The sequence below is a fragment of the Procambarus clarkii genome, chromosome 78, assembly GCF_040958095.1.
Source record: "Procambarus clarkii isolate CNS0578487 chromosome 78, FALCON_Pclarkii_2.0, whole genome shotgun sequence".
Taxonomy (NCBI): domain Eukaryota; kingdom Metazoa; phylum Arthropoda; class Malacostraca; order Decapoda; family Cambaridae; genus Procambarus; species Procambarus clarkii.
Window position 1 is genome coordinate 12,526,372 of NC_091227.1, and position 19,940 is coordinate 12,546,311.

General features: G+C 42.6%; 1 protein-coding gene across 1 annotated transcript in view; it reads right to left on the minus strand.

The window, feature by feature from the left end:
• Positions 1 to 1,423: 1,423 nt before the first annotated feature.
• The window catches only part of RyR (Ryanodine receptor), a 374,701-nt gene continuing 356,184 nt past the window's right edge, over positions 1,424 to 19,940 (minus strand). Inside the window, exons 81-83 of the mRNA XM_069314342.1 lie at positions 18,904 to 19,060; positions 15,333 to 15,498; positions 1,424 to 4,004 (exon numbers count right to left, since the gene is read on the minus strand). Of these exons, the coding sequence (XP_069170443.1) occupies positions 3,839 to 4,004; positions 15,333 to 15,498; positions 18,904 to 19,060 (489 nt within the window). The 3' untranslated portion in view covers positions 1,424 to 3,838. The remainder of the gene's footprint in view (positions 4,005 to 15,332; positions 15,499 to 18,903; positions 19,061 to 19,940) is intronic.

Below are 19,940 nucleotides of genomic sequence, written 5' to 3' on the forward strand. Positions count from 1 at the left end.
CACACACGGAATCAAGAAAGACAAGGAATCAAGACACACACGGAATCAAGAAACACAAGGAATCAAGGCACAGACGGAATCAAGAAAGACAAGGAATCAAAACTCAACTCAAGACACATACTCGGACAGAGATAAAAAATTTAAGGAAAATTAACGTAGATATATGACCGAACCTAACCAACCCTACCTAACCTAACCTAACCTAACCTATCTCTGTAGTTCGGTTAGGTAGCCGAAAAAGTTAGTTTAGGTTAGGTTAGGTAGGTTAGGTAGAAAAACCTAAAAACAATTATTAGAAAATTAGAAATTACAAAAATTAGAAATTTAGAATTAGAAATTATTAGTTTATTAGAAATTAGAAAAATTAGAAAAATTAGAAAAACAATTAATTCATGAAAACTTGGCTTATTAGGCAAATTGGGCCTTGCATAGTAGGCTGAGAAGTGCGTTCTGGCTACTAGGTACGACATATATAAATATATATTTATTTGTATATATATATATATATATATATACATATATATATATATATATGTATATATATATATATATATATATATATATATATATATATATATATATATATATATATATATATATATATATATAAGTGATAAGGCCTTCATCTGGTCCTCATTTATCAAAATAACCTTAAGAGACAAAGAGAATAGAGTTTGCAATCTGTAAATAAATCTGGCCACCAAAAATAAAAGTGACAACTTCTGCCACCTGTGGAAGAAGTTGTAACGTGTTCACTATTTTCGAATTTCGTTCTTACTTCAAATGTTTAGTGCCGGAGATACATTCTCAAAGTCGTAGAAGTGACAATAAAATCTACATAGAAACAAAGGAGAAAAAAAAAAAAAAAAAAAAAAAAAAAAAAAAAAAAAAAAAAAAAAAAAAAAAAAAAAAAAAAAAAAAAAAAAAAAAAAAAAAAAATGATTGTCAGCTTTTTGTATTAAGGGACATAAGAAATACTGTCATTGGGCAATGTATTTATATCATATATAATAAAATACAGCATAATAACATACTACCTCATTATTATGTGTGAAATCTTGCCCTCTGGGTGGCACCAGCTGCATATCCACTTTGGCGACCTTCCTTACTACAACCTTTCTTCTTTGTGCGTCGGACAGGTGCTTTCATCTCTTTAGCCCTGATTTCCAGTAAATAGAAGGTTTTATCGTTATTCTCAGTTCTGGTTGCCGCATTTATCTTTAAAAAAATCGTTAAAAAATCAATTACTTAACATATTGGGATAAAATTTTCACGACGTTGATACCAAATAACGGTAGATTAAAAAAAATCACTATATTTCATATTTGGAAAAATACTCCTATCACCGGGGCCCTTAAATTATAGAATTAGGCTCTGTCAGTGTATTGGAAGTATCTGTTGCCAGGTTATAATCAAACACGTGTTCTCTTGTGATATTTATTAACTAAAGAGTAGCTATGTAAAAATCTAAGTAATCGATGTATACAATGCAACCCTGGACCCCTGGGGTAGGCAGACTGCTGCAAGGGGCCACATGGTGTTCAGAGGGAGTGTGAACTTGTGACCTTTGGTGGTGACCTTGTGGCCTCTGATGGTGACCTTGTGGCCCCCTGTTGGTGACCTAGCGGTCTATGGTGGTGACCTTGCGGTCTCAAGGGAACAGAATTCTATAACTTTTAGGGAACAAAATCATTGTGTCCTCTAAGGAGATATGACCAGGAGATTTATTAGGGAAAGACAGGAATAGAAAGACCTCTGAAGCAAACAAGGTATGGTGAAGGAACTCTGGGATGAAAGAACTTTGTGATGTCTAGACAATGGGGAACGTATTAACCATTAGCCTTAAAGTCTGACTAGCATCAAAACTGACTGACTAGCATCAAAACTAACTGACTAGCATCAAAACTGACTGATCAGCATCAAGAGTTGACTAGCTCGTGTATTCACTTGATCAACAGTTAAGTAGTTATCGTGACTAGCAAAACATTACCAGAACAATGTGATATGTCACTATAGCGGTTCAACACGTCATTATAGGTCTGGATGGTGACGAGGTAAGGATAACAAGAGGGTGAGGGCACACACGATTTTATCTTATCAGGAGTCGTGACTGCAATCGGCTAAGGTACAATCAGAATTACAAGCCTTACTGGGTGATTGAAGTAGGCACCAAATGTTAATATTTATGAGTCACAAAACACAAAAGGCCAGCACGAGGGATGCTGAAGCAGAGCTTATGACTTGGGATAGTTTACTGCCACCTACTGTTTAATTGCCCAAATGAATAGATGATTATACAAACGGTAAACATTAATCGTGAAATGTCCGGTTTTGCCATCCATAGTTTTGGAACTACCGACCTTGACATTTACTGCTTCGATATGCATGGCCCAGGCATATGTTTTTAGGTACCAAAGACCGAGGTTATGGCAGCACTGTTCCTGAGCCACAGTGGTAAAACATGCAGTATATATATCATAACAGGATCCTAAAATACAGAAACCATGCTTTTTTAACAGATTATTCATGATAGACGATATATATCACTAGTTGGACTTATTAAAACACAACCTTCATAAAAATAATACATAGTATTCACAGTATTCGCTACTAAGGCCTCATTAAATTATGATTTGGTAGTATCCCCGACAAAGATCAGATGCGAGTGGGGGGGGGGGGGCAGTGAAGGCCTACAATGTGGCCTGCAGGTCCCAGTACCCTGTGAGAATAATACCAGCCTGCAGGTTACGGTACCTTGTGAGAGTAATACCAGCCTGCAGGTTACGGTACCTTGTGAGAGTAATACCAGCCTGCAGGTTACGGTACCTTGTGAGAGTAATACCAGCCTGCAGGTTACGGTACCCTGTGAGAGTAATACCAGCCTGCAGGTTACGGTACCTTGTGAGAGTAACACACAAGCCTGGCCCCACCTTTCCTACCTACTATTCACACTTGTCAATATCTTAAAAGACAACAAACTGTTGACAAGCTGAATTGCTTCTCAAGCCAGGAAGATATTTTAAGTCTGAATAAAAGTTTAGGTTTAACAAGTACTTAGGACAGGAGTAGCATAGCACAATGAACATTAATTATTGCTTCTCTAATTACACATTAATTTGTTCATGAATTGGAAATGGACTATTAAACAACTTAGTCTTAATCTGCAGATGAATTTTACTTTTCAGCATTTTGTATTATTGCTGTCTAGGTCTCCTAATATATATAGTACTAGTACTTTAAATGAGAAAAATATTAATGATTCTCATTCAATTAAAACAATTACAATATATATATATATATATATATATATAAATATATATATATATATATATATATATACATATATATATATTATATTTATATATATATCATATATATTATATAAAATTTCTACGAGGTTAGCATTACAATTCTAACCTTTTAACATGTTCATTTGCCATAAATAGGTTTATACTTATTATATGCAAGTAAATACATTTCTAATGTAAGTCTGAGATCAAGGAAAAACTGTTTGATTTTATTATCCTTATGGAAATTGGATTGACATCGGCTAATAGTCTCCAAAAGCATAAAATCTCAGGCTTAGGTACATATGATCGACCATAAAGCATCTACCTTGAACATTCTGTACACAAATTAGCAGCATCAGAAATATGGTCACATTTTTAAAACAATTTGTAGAATACCACCACAGATTTATTTTTCATACAATAAAAAATATATATGTATTTTGACTCCGATAATCCATCACATAAATTACAATATTTATGGCAAAATACGTCCCCATACAGTTGAACTGGAAACAGGTAAATATAAGCAGCAGAGAACTTGAAGACGCTCAGCTAGCAGAGCCTCCACCAGACAGCTCTTCCTCGTACTGTTTCCTGAAGCAGTCGCCAACGGGGAAGAAGTCCCAGCACCGCTGCTGGTACATATTCCACACATATGTCTCCTGTCCAGTGTACTCCGTCTCATCTTTGTTGATCAGATGCATTAAGAAAAACCTGAAAGAAAGAGGCAGTTTACTATCTTCTCTCTAATAGTTTGGAGAAGCTTAATTTGCATCCACCCTTGGTTGGCAATGTTATGTATTTATTGTTTAATACAAAGAACACAATATTATCTGCAGCAACAGACGAAATTATAGGCAAGACAAGTTACTCTGCTCCTACTCCTGATGCTTCTCACACAGCACCCAACTCCTCACTCTATCACACTCCTCTTATTACAAAACTTTATTACAAAACACGTGATAAAAAAATTAAATGAAGAAATTTCATTAGAAATCTATATTTGTGATAACATATTAATTACCAGAAATGATAAGTAGCTAGAATTCTGCATTATTGAAATACAATGATTCAGCACTCGTCATTATATACCGTATCATTATAACCGAATGAATAACTACAGCTCATAAAAATTGTCATCCACACATCCGTGGAAATAAACATTCCATTCACCTGAGCTGTAAGGGTCTCGATCCGTGGACCCCACGTGTGTGAGGCAGCTCAATGATAGCCCAGACATAGGACTGCTCATAGCCTAGTTGATAGAGCATCGGCCCCACACGCGTGGGGTCCACGGATCGAGACCCCATACAGTCCAGGTGAATGGAATGTAACTACAGCTGCATCGAGTGCAATGTTCAATAAGTTTGACTTAGGTCTCCCGCTCAGTGGCTCTATACAGCTTATGCACTGTTGCTCTAGAACAAATACCATCGGACTAGATGTCTCAGACTTCGTCATTGCCTACCAGAGACCTGGACCTGGAGTCACGAAGCGTCATGTATTTCTTCTTATGTCGCTGTATTAACAAGGTTCTTAAGCACTGTCAGGAGACCCTAACGCACGCATCATGAAGTTGATTGTATACAGTTATGTGCAATTTTGATGTAGTTAACTTAATTCACGATAGATGTCACTAGTGTTTTTCGTTTGGCCAATCAGAGAAAAGGTAACACTGTTCATCTTATTGTTTAGCCAATCACATTCTCGGCTCAGGTGAAGAAGTGACCAATCGCATATGTTTGTCCACAGACCGGCTATTATGGTAGTCTCAATGAAAGTATATTTCGTTTATATTTAGGCCAAATAGCATATAAAACGTTAAATATTAATTAACGGATATGTAATCAACATTGATTCTTGTTACATCGCTGATGACCAAACCAAGGCTTTAGTGGGAAGCCTCGGGAAGCCTCGAGGGTTCAGTAGAACCTCAGGTTCTTTTGACCATGTCATGGCCTAGTCATCAAGAGTGTGTGCCTGGGAACACCCAGTGAATAGGTTCGAATCTTCATTACATCTAGTGTTAATTTTCTCACCAAGCTGTTTATTTGGTCATCAGTCATTATTAAGTTCAATGTGCCATACGACTTGATAATGGTTCAGGACAGACCGTAACGCTTCTCCGTCTTCTGGTGTATGGTGTGGTCATCATACCTTCAGCCTCGTTATTGTGACACATCGTCTGCTTGTTACTTCGCTGCTTCCATCGATTGGTCGTCACCTGCCACTTATTTACATCTTATTTTCTTATAAAATGAGTTTATTTCGAAGTAAAATTATGTTTTTTCAGGTTGAACAGTCAGCACCAATGTTGTAGTAAACACACGTTACATTGTTTATGTGTCAACATAATTATAAAAGAGATTGTGTAGATTCATTGGCAATGTGTAACTGAACTGAAGCCAAGAAACCCTCATTAAAACGTGAATATCTTCTCTGCTCTCTGAAAACTTATATTCCCTATGGTGGATTCATAATAACTGTTATAAATCCGTCGTCTTGATGGCATATAAAACTTTAAGCATTACTAGCACATTTACTAGCGCAGAATTTATCAGTGTTGGGTTCAGCGCCCGGTGGGCTGAGCGAGTCACGCTGACACACTGTACATATATTTTTGCTTAAACTTTAAATGTATGAGAAAGGATTCCTTTCTCTAACAGCTTGTGGTGGAGCCCACACGTGGTAGCAGCATTCTAGATCTTATGCTAACAGCAGAAGAGGATGGATGACACATGTAGTAAAAAGAACTTTGATAACTAAGTAAGTAATTATCACAAGAAGGCACCAAGCCGGGAAGGCTATGTAGCACCATCAAATGTGCGGATAATCAGAGGGCGCTAAATATCACCAAGGATGCCAATTCGAGAACAGAAACGCATAAGGCGAACAATATCAAAAGGTTACCGATTCACCAAGAATTCTATCGAGGGACAAGTGACCGCGAGGGACGGTCGGGAAGCAAGACACGCTCGCCCTGGAAGTCAGGACATTCAACAAGAATATGCACGACCGTAAATGGGACAGTGCAGTTTGGACAATAAGGAGCAGGGCGGCGCTCCATTAAGTGCTCATAAGTTAAACGTGTATGGCCAATACACAACCTTGCCAGAGCCGTTTCCCACTGCCGATTACAGTGGTAGGAGGAAGGCCACGTGGACACACTACTCTTCAGAACATGCAGTTTGTTACCAGTAACGGAAGACCAATGACCCTGCCGATAGGCAAGAATCGAGAGATGAATACCTGAGTAAAAGTCGGAATAAGGAATACCTTTATGGGAGATGGGACAGTTAAGGATAGCTTCCTTAGCGGTAGCATCTGCACGCTCATTTAAGGACACACCAGTATGGCTGGGAACCCAGCAAAACTCCTCTGTCTTAAATCTACTGGAGATAAGAAACAGCTAATGTTGAATTTTGACTACTACCGGATGGACTAGCTTACGTGACTCCAGAGCCATGAGGGCACTGCGAGAGTCAACAACAACAACAAAGGAGGATTGACAGGAAGAAAGCAGCTGACGAAGAGCATATAGAATAGCATAAAGTTCTGCCGTGAAGAGGCTAGTCTCCGGAGGCAGGCGACACATATAGGTGTGGTGAGGAAAAACAACAGAGTAGCCTACACCGTCTGCAGACTTAGACCCGTCGGTGAAGACGGGAATGAAGCGGGAGTGTGAAGAAAAGTGTTCAAGGAAAAGGCGTTTCAGGACTGGAGGAGGGGTAAAAGCTTCAGTCACGTGGGTCAAGGTTTTAAAAAATTTAGGAAGGAAGACCCTCAACGGCGGCAAAGACGGAACGACACGAGGGGAAATATTGGTAGGTTATCTTGAGATGATTTCGGGGCTTTAGTGTCCCTGCGGCCCGGTCCTCGACCAGGCCTCCACCCCCAGGAAGCAGCCCGTGACCGTGACAGCTAACTAACTACCAGGTACCTATTTACTGCTAGGTAACAGGGGCATTTAGGGTGAAAGAAACTTTGCCCATTTGTTTCTGCCTCGTGCGGGAATCGAACCCGCGCCACAGAATTACGAGTCCTGCGCGCTATCCACCAGGCTACGAGGCCCCGTACCAGGCTACGAGGCCCCGTAACACGAACCGAAAGAGCATTTTGTACACGAGACCACCACATGGAAAGAAGTAGGGGGTGAAGGTGAACAGGAACCACAGGAGGGATAAAAGTCAAGGAACGACATAAGCAAGAGTAAGGGTGTTGTAAGGACCGTGTAAGGTAGCGAAGACAGTAACGATCACGGCAAACCTGTAGAGACAGGATGCCAGTTTCAACATACAGGCTTAGGGTAGGAGTTGAACGAAAGAAACCAGAGTTAAGGCGTAACCCAATGTGGTACAGAGCGTCAAGACGGCAAAGAGTAGAAGGAGAAGCAGAAGAGTAAGCAGGGCTACCATAATCGGGCTTAGACAGAACGAGAGAGGAATGTAAAGAGAGGAGCCCATCAGGTCCCCAAGAAGTATGGGACAAGACCTTAAGTAAGTTAAGGGCCTTAGAGCATTCAACTCAGAGGTAAGAGATCTGGAGTGACCAAGACAAACAATTGTCAAAGATTAGTCTCAAAAACTAGGTAGAATCTTTGTTCAAAATGGGATGACCATAAAGGGGAACGAAGAAAGTTCTGATCCCGAGTAAAAGTCATACCATAAGTTTAAGTTGTAGAGAATTTGAAACCATGATTGGTGGCCCAAGACGACACGGCATCAATTGCAAGTTGAAGCTGCCGTTAAAGGAAAGGCAAACCATCACCTCGACAGCAGAGGGTAAGATCGCCGAAATAGAGGGCGGAAAAGATGCCAGAAGGAAGGGAGGAAAGAAGACTATTGAGGGCAATCAGGAAAATAGTGCTCAGAACTGTTGTCTTGTGTTTGGCCTTATTTATTTGTTTATTAAGTGGCAGGCTTTTCTGTTTATATATTACTTTGTTGGGTTTATTGCTCATTACTCTCTTTACGAGTGAGTTTGTCAGTTAATTTGCATGTTTCATGGTTTTCAGTCCACTTGAGCTGTGGTTTCCCGGTTAATCTCACTGGCGTGGTGCTTAGTGAAGGCTGCGCTCCGACAGTTATCTTCTCTAACGCAGACGATTCCTCTCTGGGATTTACTTGTCTCAAGTCATTAATTATCACTCGAAGGTCGTCCCGGTAGTACAGTCGGGTTCATTCTCCACTCACAATCGGGAATTCTGGGTTCGAGTTCCAGGCGGGACAGAAATGGTCGGGTTCATTTCCTCTCGCCTAGTGGGCCTGTTCACCTAGCAGTACGTTGGTACTCGGGAGTTAGTCAGCCTTTTGTGGGGCTGCATCCTGGGGAGGGGTCAATAATTCGACCTTGGGGGGGACTTTGATATAAGCCTTACTCATATACACTGGCTGCCTGTCCCACGACACATAGAATTATTAAAATTATCACAGGTGGCATTTTGTGACTCAGAACATTGTAAAAACATTTCAGTCACCTGAGGTTGAGTACTCAACAACCCACTACACCACCCCACTGCAGGGGCCTGACAGCTGAGTGGACAGCGCTTCGGATTCATAGTCCAGAGGTTCCGGGTTCGATCCCCGGCAGAGGCAGAAACAAATGGGCAGAGTTTCTTTCACCCTGATGCAACTGTTCACCTAGCAGTAAATAGGTACCTGGGAGTTAGACAGCTGCTACGGCCCCTTCCTGGGGGTGTATAACAAAAGAAGGAGGCCTGGTCGAGGACTGGGCCGTGGGGAGGCTAAGCCCCGAAATCATCTCAAGATCTCAAGATAACCATATACAGGATAACCTGGGACAGAATTCATCAAAAATTTATGCAACTTACGAAAGTTACAAAACTTTCGTGAAGTTTCATGTACATATACAGGTTTCACATATGAAACCTGTACATCTTCCAACAATTCTGGCCACTCTGCTCTCATCTCATTATACTACGCGTTCATTTATCCCTATCCTGAACCCCCATGCACACATACCGTATGTGTGTGTACATGTGGTTCAATCCCTGCAAATCACCTCAAGGCCATCACCACCCAGCAAAAATTTGCTATCAGAACTCACAAACAAACTCTGTCTTCAGACAACACACAGCCCCTCTGTTTAAGTCCCTTAACATGCTAAACATACACTCACTCCACACATTCTCATGTGCTATCTACATGTACAAAATCTTGTTCCTAAATGCTAATCTTGATATGAAACTTTACCTTAATGGGTGTAATAGAACCCATGAGCACCACACCACAAACAAATATATCTTTGATATCCCCAGATTCAAACTAAACATATGTCAACACGCCATGGAACCCAGTCTAACATAAAGGAACCCAGTCTATGGAACTCACTCCCTAATGAATTAAAAAATTGTCCAACCTATGCCTTATTCACAAGTAAAACCCAAAAGTACTTAATTTCCTCCTCATAGTTTCCTACCTTGTGTTTCAAACTCACACTGTATCTTGTATTACCCACTTCCTCAATATTAGTACCTAACACATATATCGTCACCATTGTAATCAACTCTCTCAATTTATATTGTAGTTATATGTTGATATAATTTTTTGCTACAATGTACCTTTTCATCTTACCTGATATGTTAGATTAGGACCTGCCCGAAACGCTACGCGTCTTAATGGCTTTACAAGAATGTAAAAATACCAATCTTATGTAATCTTACAAACCCTTCTTGTAAATAAAAATTATTATTATTATTATTATTATTATTATTATTATGTTTGTTTCCATATATTAAACAGTTTATGAGATACGAAACAAACGAGGCTGTTTATAACAATAATAACCTTGGGTCGGTGAATTTCGAAGCTTGTAAACTGTTTAATAAATGAATAAATTAATAACAACTATTGACTGTTGCATATGTAAAATAGGTTTCACGTTTCATGTGCTGGTGTAAATCCAAATAAAGGCCAGCGAGTAAGTCATTTTCTCTGGGTGTGTAACAATGATTTGGCTGCTTGAAACATATTTGTAAAACTGCTGAATAACATGACTCATGAAACAAAAAAATATTTTCATGCAAAGGTTACCAGCTATCCTGGCAGAGTGGGGAAACTGCCCGAAACGCTGCGCGTACTTTACAAGACTTTACTTTACTTTACAAGGCTTTACAAGAATGTAATTACTATGCTATGTATCCTCACAATCCCAATGTACCTTCTTGTATATATATAATTAAATAAAAATAAATAAATAAACTAGAACTGAGAAAGGTGTAGAAGGTGCTGGCAAGGATGAAACTACACAAGAAATACAAATTCAGGAAGGGAAAATCTCAGAATCAGTACAGATGGCTAAAGATGACGACAAACAGAACAGTGTAACAAACTGCCCGATCCGTACAGACATTGACAGAGGGAGACAGACAAGAAAGAGGAACATATGTAAATTCTGTGCAAAGGGCATTTGCAGACATATATATTCTGGAAAGTGAAAGGGGTTAGACTACAGTTACCCTCACCCTAAAATATTCCCTAATTTGAAATTCATTTTGAGGCTATGAAGTGACTCGATCACAAGACTCGAATCTTGTGATTCCCAAACACCTGTATTAATGATCACCAAACCATTCACAAAAATGGAGAAACGACAACGTTTCGGTCAGACCTGAACCATTATCATGTCGTGTGAGAGAATAGAGGAAGGTACAGACAAATATATAAAGAGATTAAGATATAAAATTTCACTCAATACATTCTCTTGTGTCAGTTAGCATTTATAACCCTTCTTAAGTGCAAACCCTGTTCTGAAACTCTTCCTGGACAGATGTAATAGAACACATACCACACCAGACATAAATATCTCTTTGATATCCCCAGAGTCAAACTTAATCTGTGTAAACACTCTATGCAAATAAAGAGACCTAGCCTATGGAACTGACTCCCTAATGAATTGAAAAGCTGTCCAACTTTTGCCTTATTCAAAAATAAAACCAAAATGTACCTAATTTCATCTTCATAGTTTTCTACCTTGTGCTTTATCTCGCACTGTATCTAGTGCTACCCAGTCCCCCAATATTTGTACCTAAGTCATATTACTTTACCATTGTAATCTTAGATAACATCTGATATCATGGTTGTTGTATTGAGTACATATTCTACTGCATTATTCCTTGAAATGATCCTCATATTGTGCTTCAGTGAACCAATGTATAACCCTGTAATGTTATCCTAATGTACCTAGAAATCCTTGTTCATTATTGTGTATTGTTATAATTGTGTATTATTTTAATCTGCTTTTGTGTCAAAATTTCTTGCAATGTACCTGTACAATTTTTTTGATAATTTTATTGTAATTATTCTAATTAAAATTATCTGTACCTGTAAAGTAAAGCTGTAAAGTACCTGTAATTTTTTTTTCAATTTTACTGTGAATAATCTAAAAATTATCTGTTAGTTTAAGGACTTGCCCAAAACGCTATGCGCGCTAGTGGCTTTATAAGAATATAAAATCAAATTAATTTCTATGTTCTCTGTTAACCCCCAATGTACCTTCTTGTATATAATAAATAAATAAAGATGGTAGGTGAGGAGCAGGTAAGAGAAAGATTGCTAGGATGACTGTCAAAATAAGCTGAGAATAGGATGAATGTAAGAAGATGGTAAACATAGGATGAATGTAAGAAGATGGTAAACATAGGATGAATGTAAGAATATGGTAAAAATAGGATAAATTTAAGAATGTTTTCAGATGTGGTAACTGTGACAGTGACCTCGTGCCATGACAAGGGTTGATCCTGCCCATCTCTTCTGTTTGGCGTGGACCATTTTCAATTCTCTGAGTGTCGGAGGCCTTTATGCGAGGTCATCGGGTTTTAGGTTCTGGACTGAACAATGGCTCGGTCCCACGACACATGTTCTTTGGTGTTGGGTAGAAGGTCCAGGACTTTGAAAGTGTCAGAGTGAGGACATTTGTTCAGTTTCCAGCTATGGGGATAATTCCTTTGCCAAACGCCCTGCATCTTTTAATGGAGAGAACGTGATTCTGCCTTTATATTTTGATATATGATTTCGCCTCTGCTCTTTTCACCTGGATTTTCAAATGCTTAGGTTCATTTGGATGTGTCTGAAATAGGTTCTTATCATTTTGCTTGTTGTCTACGCAGTTTAGCCACAACCTGCTATTCATCATTCTGTGAAGCTATGATTCAAAGCCCTTACTGAGTTTTGTCTTTGCTGGCTTCATAATTGCGGTACTATATTTCTTGTCTGGCAGTTTTTCGAATAGCTGGAACTCTTGGATTTCATGCGTGTTTAAGGCCAAGGCTTCTGGTCTTTCGGTGCTGTTACTCATGGCCTTCAATGCCAACTTTTTGAAATCCTAGTTCTTCCTGACCCAGTTTCGGATTGGGTATTGGATATTTTTGAGCTTCAAGACAGCTGTTATTTAGTGCTCTTTTCCCTTTTTCATTTGAACAATTTTGAACACTTGTTTGTGACTGGAATTTGGTTTTCAGTTGCTCTTTGCCGGTTAGGAGTTAGGTTCTCCTGGTCACTGGTTCTAGGTATGAGGGAGCCGAGCGGCCGAGCGGACAGCACGCTGGACTTGTGATCCTGTGGTCCTGGGTTCGATCCCAGGCGCCGGCGAGAAACATTGGGCAGAGTTTCTTTCACCCTATGCCCGTTACCTAGCAGTAAAATAGGTACCTGGGTGTTAGTCAGCTGTCACGGGCTGCTTCCTGAGGGTGGAGACTTGGTCGAGGACCGGGCCGCGGGGACACTAAAAAGCCCAGAAATCATCTCAAGATAACCTCAAGATAATAATCTCCTTTCAAGTAATAAATGCATAGTTCAATGCATGGGTGAGTGGCAGTTTGGTTCCTCTGTGCATTTTTTCTCTCTGACAACTTTCTATCTGCTGTCTTTTTTTCCTATCTTTCCATGAGTTTGGTTGTGTATCGAAGGATCTGCCCATTCTCTTTCCCATGGGTGATGGACCTAGCGGACAGTAGTGCTCCTTCATTTGTCGGGACTTGGATCCCAAGGTGATGCAGATTAGCCACATTGTGGCCATTCTTATGGTGTTCCACAACGGGGGTTACAAACAGTTCTCTTGGTTCGTTTGTTCCACATCCGTCAGTTTACTGTAGAAGGTGACAGTAGACAGAAATTATTTTGTGTAGTTATGTTAGAGGTTTGGGAGGCCACAGGTGAATTTATTTGCTTCGACGTCAAGTCTTTAGTTTTTGGTTTATTCATTTCATTTTTAGACTGCAAGGTTTTCTTTGGATAACCTACACAGGAGCTCGTCCCGTTTGGATTTCAGGACAGTTCTATCTTCATAAAGTTCTGCTTCATTTGGCTTTCAAGTTGAAGATTTTGCCGATATCGTCATTCTCCTGGCAACTGTGTGGCTTCCGCTATCATAATACCCAGTCCTTCTCACACTTTGGCCCATTCAGTTTCATTTTCTTCAACTTCTTTTTGGAATCGGTATCTGCCACTTTTCCTAAACTTTATCTAAGGCTTTCTTAATTGCTGTTATATTGGTCTTTCCCTCTTTTGTGCTATCAGTTGGATTTTAGGGGTCAGTTTGTGATGGCTTCTTTCATCCATATTTGTACGACATCCATAAAATTTAAATTCACTGGTAAGCCCCTTAATGTTTTGTCTTCGTTTCATTTAATTCATGTTTTTCATTCAGGTTTTCTGAACAGTATTAGGATTATTCTGCTGGGTTCCTAGTTCGAGGCACCACAGTGAAGAAGCTGTTAGGGGCTAATCTAGAAATGAAGCATTGAATATAATGAAGTGTCCCTTTATGGGGCGAAGGCTCCCTCTCTTTCCTCTCTATTTTCCCTTCTTATCCTTGGGTTTAGGTCTTTGCTCAAGCTGGAGAAGGATGGGTTGAGCGGCGCCAGTCCCCGGGTTGACTAGTGCTGCCATCTGGTGGCAGGAGGGGGAAGCAGCAGTGATTTGTGGAGCTTGTGAATAGTTCTTAGTTTTTTTGGCTATTCGTTCTTGTCAAACATTTCTCTGAGTGTTTTGAGTTTTTTAGTCTCAGAATTTTTAGTAGGGGTCTTCCCTCGGTGCATGGCGTCCCCCCTTCACCTTAAGTGTGGAGGCAAAATTGTGGTCCTTGTCTTAGGTAGGCCAGGAGAAAGTCCGGGACACCTGGGAGCCGGTCGGCCGAGCGGACAGCACGCTGGACTTGTGATCCTGCGGTCCTGGGTTCGATCCCAGGCGCCGGCGAGAAACAATGGGCAGAGTTTCTTTCACCCTATGCCCCTGTTACCTAGCAGTAAAATAGGTACCTTGGTGTTAGTCAGCTGTCACGGGCTGCTTCCTGGGGGTGGAGTCCTGGTCGAGGACCGGGCCGCGGGGACACTAAAAGCCCCGAAATCATCTCAAGATAACCTCAAGATAACCTGGGGAGAGAGTACTGGCCCTAAGGCACCAGTGCATATGCTTCGGGGTAGTCAAAGAAGGGGTGGCCAGCAAAGGGGAAAACCATGTTTACAATGTCATTCTGATTTTGGAATCTACGTCATACACATAGATATACAGCCCGTCCTCCTATAATGGTGTGACTTATAGCAACCATCTGGTTATATGCATCAATATGTACTCTTGGACCACCCAAAAGTTTATGTTTTGTATTAATTAGTTAGCCAAAATGGCATTCTAGATAATCGAAAATGTAACTAAGGAGCGTAACGTAACGTAACGGAACCTTTCCATGGAATCCTAGACCTAATAACTGTCTTAGGCTTAATATTGTAAATATGTGCTGTTTAAGCCAAGGATAGTTTAACTTTGGTTTTTAGACTTTTGTCTTTAACTCTGTCAAATTAATAGTACAAATCGTTAACTTGGTTTGGGCTTAACAGTACGCATTGGTACGTTCTACCAAATAGATGCTATAAGTGCTCTCATTTTAAGAGGATGGACTGATATATTAGGTATGCCGAGGAATCTGTTTTTAACATTCACTAATTCACCTTTTTGGTATAATAGATTTGCATATTAAAAATAATATATAATGTGGGTAAATAGAACTAGAAAGTGAATTTCGACTCACATGTAGTTAGCTAAATTATGTTCCTTGAGTACGTGCATATCGAAGCCATGCGGCACAGCGTCGAAGTAGTCGCTGCCTATACCGCAGATGAAGCAGTTGCTCTCCAGGTTCTCCTTCACCGACTCCAGCTGGTCTCTCAGTTCACCAAAGGCGTCGATGATAAGACCTGTAGAGGAGCAGAAAGTGTTAAAATGAAATACTTGTTAGGCAACATAAAAATACTAGGCTTTGTAGTCCGAGCAATGCAAACTACATAGTTAAACATTTAACATACTTTTCCGAAACTAATAAGTTATACATGTTTAAGAAGATTTCAACCAATCATTGCCTCCCATTGCAAGAACCACGTCGTGATGGTGGTGCTTGAGCACTGTTCGTGTCTGCTAGGTAAGAAACACGTCGTAAACTGTCTGTGACTTTGCCGCCTTAGTGTTTACTGCGCATGGAGACTCGTGTATTCTCTGCCGGGAAACACATTTCTTCAGTGGAGAGACAGAAGTAAAACGGAAGGCTCAGTGGGGGTTCGACTTTTTATTGGTTACCTGAATATACTCTCCATGTTACCCCTTGGGCGCCTTGGATTCTTGTGCCTCCCTTGTTGAGCTCCTTGGTGGATGAAGGCGCAGGGAAGAGACGTATAATATTATTTGTTATGTCTATCCATTCCTCATCAACCACTAAGACCCGTGTGGCGGGTGATCAGACCCGTGTGGCTGAGGGTCAGATCCATGTGGTTGACGATCAAATCTGTGTGGCTGGGGATCAGACCCATATGGTGGGGGATCAGACCCGTATGGTGGACGATCAGACCCGTGTGGTGGGGGATCAGACCCGTGTGGTGGGGGATCAGACCCTTGTGGTGGGGGATCAGACCCTTGTGGTGGGGGATCAGACCCTTGTGGTGGGGGATCAGACCCGTGTGGTGGGGGATCAGACCCGTGTGGTGGGGGATCAGACCCGTGTGGTGGGGGATCAGACCCGTGTGGTGGGGGATCAGACCCGTATGGTGGACGATCAGACCCGTGTGGTGGGGGATCAGACCCGTGTGGTGGGGGATCAGACCCGTGTGGTGGACGATCAGACCCGTGTGGTGGGGGATCAGACCCTTGTGGTGGGGGATCAGACCCTTGTGGTGGGGGATCAGACCCTTGTGGTGGGGGATCAGACCCGTGTGGTGGGGGATCAGACCCGTGTGGTGGGGGATCAGACCCGTGTGGTGGGGGATCAGACCCGTGTGGTGGGGGATCAGACCCGTGTGGCGGGGGATCAGACCTGTGTGGCAGGGGATCAGACTCATGTGGGGGGGATCAGACTCGTGTGGTGGGGGATCAGACCTGTGTGGCGGGGGATCAGACCCGTGTGGTGGGGGATCAGACCCGTGTGGTGGGGGATCAGACTCATGTGGGGGGGATCAGACCCGTGTGGCGGGGGATCAGACCCGTGTGGCGGGGGATCAGACCCGTGTGGTGGGGGATCAGACCCGTGTGGTGGGGGATCAGACTCATGTGGGGGGGATCAGACCCGTGTGGCGGGGGATCAGACCCGTGTGGTGGGGGATCAGACCCGTGTGGTGGGGGATCAGACTCATGTGGGGGGGATCAGACTCGTGTGGCGGGGGATCAGACCCGTGTGGTGGGGGATCAGACCCGTGTGGCGGGGGATCAGACCCGTGTGGCGGGGGATCAGACCCGTGTGGCGGGGGATCAGACCCGTGTGGCGGGGGATCAGACCCGTGTGGCGGGGGATCAGACCCGTGTGGCGGGGGATCAGACCCGTGTGGCGGGGGATCAGACCCGTGTGGCGGGGGATCAGACCTGTGTGGCGGGGGATCAGACCCGTGTGGCGGGGGATCAGACCCGTGTGGCCGGGGATCAGACCCGTGTGGCGGGGGATCAGACCCGTGTGGCGGGGGATCAGACCCGTGTGGCGGGGGATCAGACCCGTGTGGCGGGGGATCAGACCCGTGTGGCGGGGGATCAGACCCGTGTGGCGGGGGATCAGACCCGTGTGGCGGGGGATCAGACCCGTGTGGCGGGGGATCAGACCCGTGTGGCGGGGGATCAGACCTGTGTGGCGGGGGATCAGACCCGTGTGGCGGGGGATCAGACCCGTGTGGCGGGGGATCAGACCCGTGTGGCGGGGGATCAGACCCGTGTGGCGGGGGATCAGACCCGTGTGGCGGGGGATCAGACCTGTGTGGCGGGGGATCAGACCCGTGTGGCGGGGGATCAGACCCGTGTGGCGGGGGATCAGACCCGTGTGGCGGGGGATCAGACCCGTGTGGCGGGGGATCAGACCCGTGTGGCGGGGGATCAAACCCGTGTGGCGGGGGATCAGACCTGTGTGGTGGGGGATCAGACCCGTGTGGCGGGGGATCAGACCCGTGTGGCGGGGGATCAGACCCGTGTGGCGGGGGATCAGACCTGTGTGGCGGGGGATCAGCCCCGTGTGTCGAGAACGTCCTTCTGGAAGATCTCCCTACTCCACCAGTAGAAGATACAGGTACTGAGAGAGAGGTACTTCCTCTCTCCTCCCCCACCACGTCTGTGGTCATGGCTACCACCACTGCAGCACCTGGTGGCACGCGTCTCTCCTTACTAACGAATTCTTGGACGACTGTTACGATAGCGTGGTATAGTCCCTCACTACTCCTAGGAGGGCGGCGGTGTCGTATCTCACTTGGTTCCGCTCTCATACCTCATGCATTCCGACATTTGTTATATTTAATCAATCTACTTAGACCAAATATTACGATCTTAATTTTACGGAATAGCATACGGTTGTTAACGATCATCTACTATGATGTTCACCTGCTTTAGTTCGTATAGCTTACATGAATTCAAGGGGCTGTCAACTTGAAGGCCATTTTCTTAACAGAGATCAATCTTGAATGCATAAGCAAGAATTATCTGTGACGGTATATGATTTTTTGTTAAGTTTGCTGCTTTTGAGCAAGTTCCACATGATTCTTGGGAATTCGGTTATTGAATTGGTATTGAGAAATCTCTATACCAGCTTCAATAGTTGCAAGAGATTTGACGTTTTTTTAGAATAAATTTAGCAAAAACATTCACAATTGACTGTCAAAAGTAATTTTAGAACAGGTAAAGCTATGTTGATTGTTCTTTTTTCTGTATCTCCACTTTTTATAGTTACATTTTGAATGATGAACCATCCAACACTTCTTGATACAAGTATTATACTTCTTAATACATTATTGTTGAGATTTAAGTTCTTTCCAATCACGCCTCACAAATTCCTTTCACACGAAGGTTTACTTAAATGCACATTATTGAGCCGATATCTAATACAGCAGCTTTCCCAAACATAACAATTTTGTTACTTCTCTGTTCAAATGGCTTATATAAAAGATTTATTCATCAAGCAAAAGGTAACTATTTGATAGTAAAAGTTAAAAAGAGAACAAGTTGATTAAGATCATTAGCAACTGAGATAAGCAAAGCAAAGGGATAATCTATTATTTTATCCAAACATTGAAACTTGCACAAAAAGGAAGCAACTTAGACTGGAGGTAAATAGAAAGCAATAATGTCAAGTTAAGAGAACTTGCCCTGAATAATAGCCAGCAGGATAACAATGATGAAGAAGAAGAAGGTGATATCGAAGATGATGCGGTAGAGCTCGTAGTCGTCGCCATCAGGGGATTCGATTTCGTCGCCGATACCGCCACCGGCTCGAACACCTTTATACAGGTGGAACACGAAGCACTGCAAGTACAAACAAAGTTACAATTACACTGCTGCTCTTCCTCTCAGTCAATAACCAAGCCTTAACCCAACACTTACACTGCTGCTCTCCCTCCCAGTCAATAACCAAGCCTTAACCCAACACTTACACTGCTGCTCAACTCCCTCTCAGACAATAACCAAGCCTTAACCCAACACTTACACTGCTGCTCTTCCTCTCAGTCAATAACCAAGCCTTAACCCAACACTTACACTGCTGCTCTCCCTCTCAGTCAATAACCAAGCCTTAACCCAACACTTACACTGCTGCTCAACTCCCTCTCAGACAATAACCAAGCCTTAACCCAACACTTACACTGCTGCTCTTCCTCTCAGTCAATAACCAAGCCTTAACCCAACACTTACACTACTGCTCTCCCTCCCAGTCAATAACCAAGCCTTAACCCAACACTTACACTGCTGCTCAACTCCCTCTCAGACAATAACCAAGCCTTAACCCAACACTTACACTGCTGCTCTCCCTCCCAGTCAATAACCAAGCCTTAACCCAACACTTACACTGCTGCTCAACTCCCTCTCAGACAATAACCAAGCCTTAACCCAACACTTACACTGCTGCTCTCCCTCCCAGTCAATAACCAAGCCTTAACCCAACACTTACACTGCTGCTCAACTCCCTCTCAGACAATAACCAAGCCTTAACCCAACACTTACACTGCTGCTCTCCCTCCCAGTCAATAACCAAGCCTTAACCCAACACTTACACTGCTGCTCTCCCTCTCAGTCAATAACCAAGCCTTAACCCAACACTTACACTGCTGCTCTCCCTCTCAGACAATAACCAAGCCCTAACCCAACACAGTAATACCGTCTTAAATGCCATGTGTCTTGAACATTTAAA